Below are 1,592 nucleotides of genomic sequence, written 5' to 3' on the forward strand. Positions count from 1 at the left end.
CATTAGGCCTCCAGCTCAAATAGTTGGTTTCTGCTCAAAGACCTAGCTATTTTGAAGTATCCTGTGGTTATTTTGGAAATGATTCACTTTTTGCTCATATATGGATTTGTATCTTAATGATCAACTATTTCGAGAATAGATTGACATCTCGCGTATAGACCGTGTTCATTTGTAATGTACCGCCGATTTGATCAGAAACTGCTCAACTACATGAAATATAACGTTATAGAGAGCGATGAGAGGCAACATGAGCCACCTTTTAATTGGTCGCTGCCACAAGTTCCCGCGTAATTGCACACCCCGGCGACCAAGCCACACCACACAAACAAATACGACTGCTATGGTGTTTAACGTCGCATCCATGGTGGAACGCTTGCAAGTACAAGCAGTCTCCGACCAGCACTATCTCGAGGACTGCCTCAACGTGTTCGGAGCCGTCGCTGACGAAGACGACGCCGTCGTTGTGACCAATAACCCTGTGATCGACAAGGTCCTTGAGGAGGGTGGTGCTGATAGCTTCCGCACATTGACCAACTTCACGCCAGCTGAGTTTGAGACAATCTGGGGATTCGTTGAGGCACCGCTATGTGCTCGATGGATGGACGGCCGAGGCAGGAAGCCAAAGACGACGCCACAAGACGCCCTGTTCATGACGTTGGTAATCCTAAAGCACTACCAGACATGGGACAAACATGCAGTCGACTTCGACCTAAAGGCCCCAACATTGGAGAAGATTATCATGCGTGTTATCGACATCGCCTCCCCTGCTCTGTACGAAGCCTTCGTTACGATGCCTACCATGCAAGAACTGATGGACCGCGGTACTACCTTTGCGCACTACCCGTACGCGAAGTACGCTACTGACGTCAAGTTCCAGCCGTCGCACCGACCGTCGGGGCGCTTTGGGGAACAGAAGCACTACTACAGTGGCAAGCACAAGCTCTACGGCCTGAAGATTGAAGCGTCAGTGTCTCCTCAAGGACTGCTGGTCGATATGAGCCCGCACGAACCTGGTTCAGTGCATGACTTGACCGTGTTCCGCAACCGCCACGACTTGCACGTCTCCGCACTGTCCAAGCGCCCTGAGGAAGTACAAGTCAACGACAACGGCGAACAGTTCCAGACTCACCCAGCCATGTGGGCTGTTCTCGTGGACTTGGGGTATGTGGGTCTGTCGCACACGATTCGTGCCATCCACCCAAAGAAGCGGCCTGTGCGGGGAACCCTTGACCGCGCCGACCTTGACCGCAACGCTGCTGTGGCTTCGCACCGCGTCATCGTGGAGAACTTCTTTGGTCGCGTCTGTCTCCTGTGGAAGATATCACTCAGTACGTACGTTTGGGATCACAAGTTCTTCGACGGAATTCAACGTCTTACCTTTGCGCTCACCAACTTCCACCTTGGCCTCATGCCGCTGCGCGAGGATAACCAACACCAGTACCGTTCGGTACTGGCTCGGTATGCGCGTATGGCGGAAGAGAAGAGGACCGCCCGAGCCGCGACCCAACGGCGCTACGTTCAAAGACGCGCTGAACGGCTGGCCACTGACATGTTGCGGTCTTCCTTTGCAGCGCGTGCGCCATTCATGTCGC

At 53.3% G+C, this 1,592-nt stretch overlaps 1 protein-coding gene across 1 annotated transcript; it reads left to right on the plus strand.

Annotated features, from left to right (window-relative positions):
* Positions 1-340: 340 nt before the first annotated feature.
* Positions 341-1,574, plus strand: H257_19116 (hypothetical protein; the record flags this gene model as incomplete). Its single annotated transcript, XM_009848263.1, has 1 exon — positions 341-1,574. A coding segment is annotated over one exon (1,233 nt), but the record flags the coding sequence as incomplete, so codon positions are not given.
* Between the last annotated feature and the right edge of the window lie 18 nt (positions 1,575-1,592).

The sequence above is a fragment of the Aphanomyces astaci genome, assembly GCF_000520075.1.
Source record: "Aphanomyces astaci strain APO3 unplaced genomic scaffold supercont1.357, whole genome shotgun sequence".
NCBI lineage: Eukaryota > Oomycota > Saprolegniomycetes > Saprolegniales > Verrucalvaceae > Aphanomyces > Aphanomyces astaci.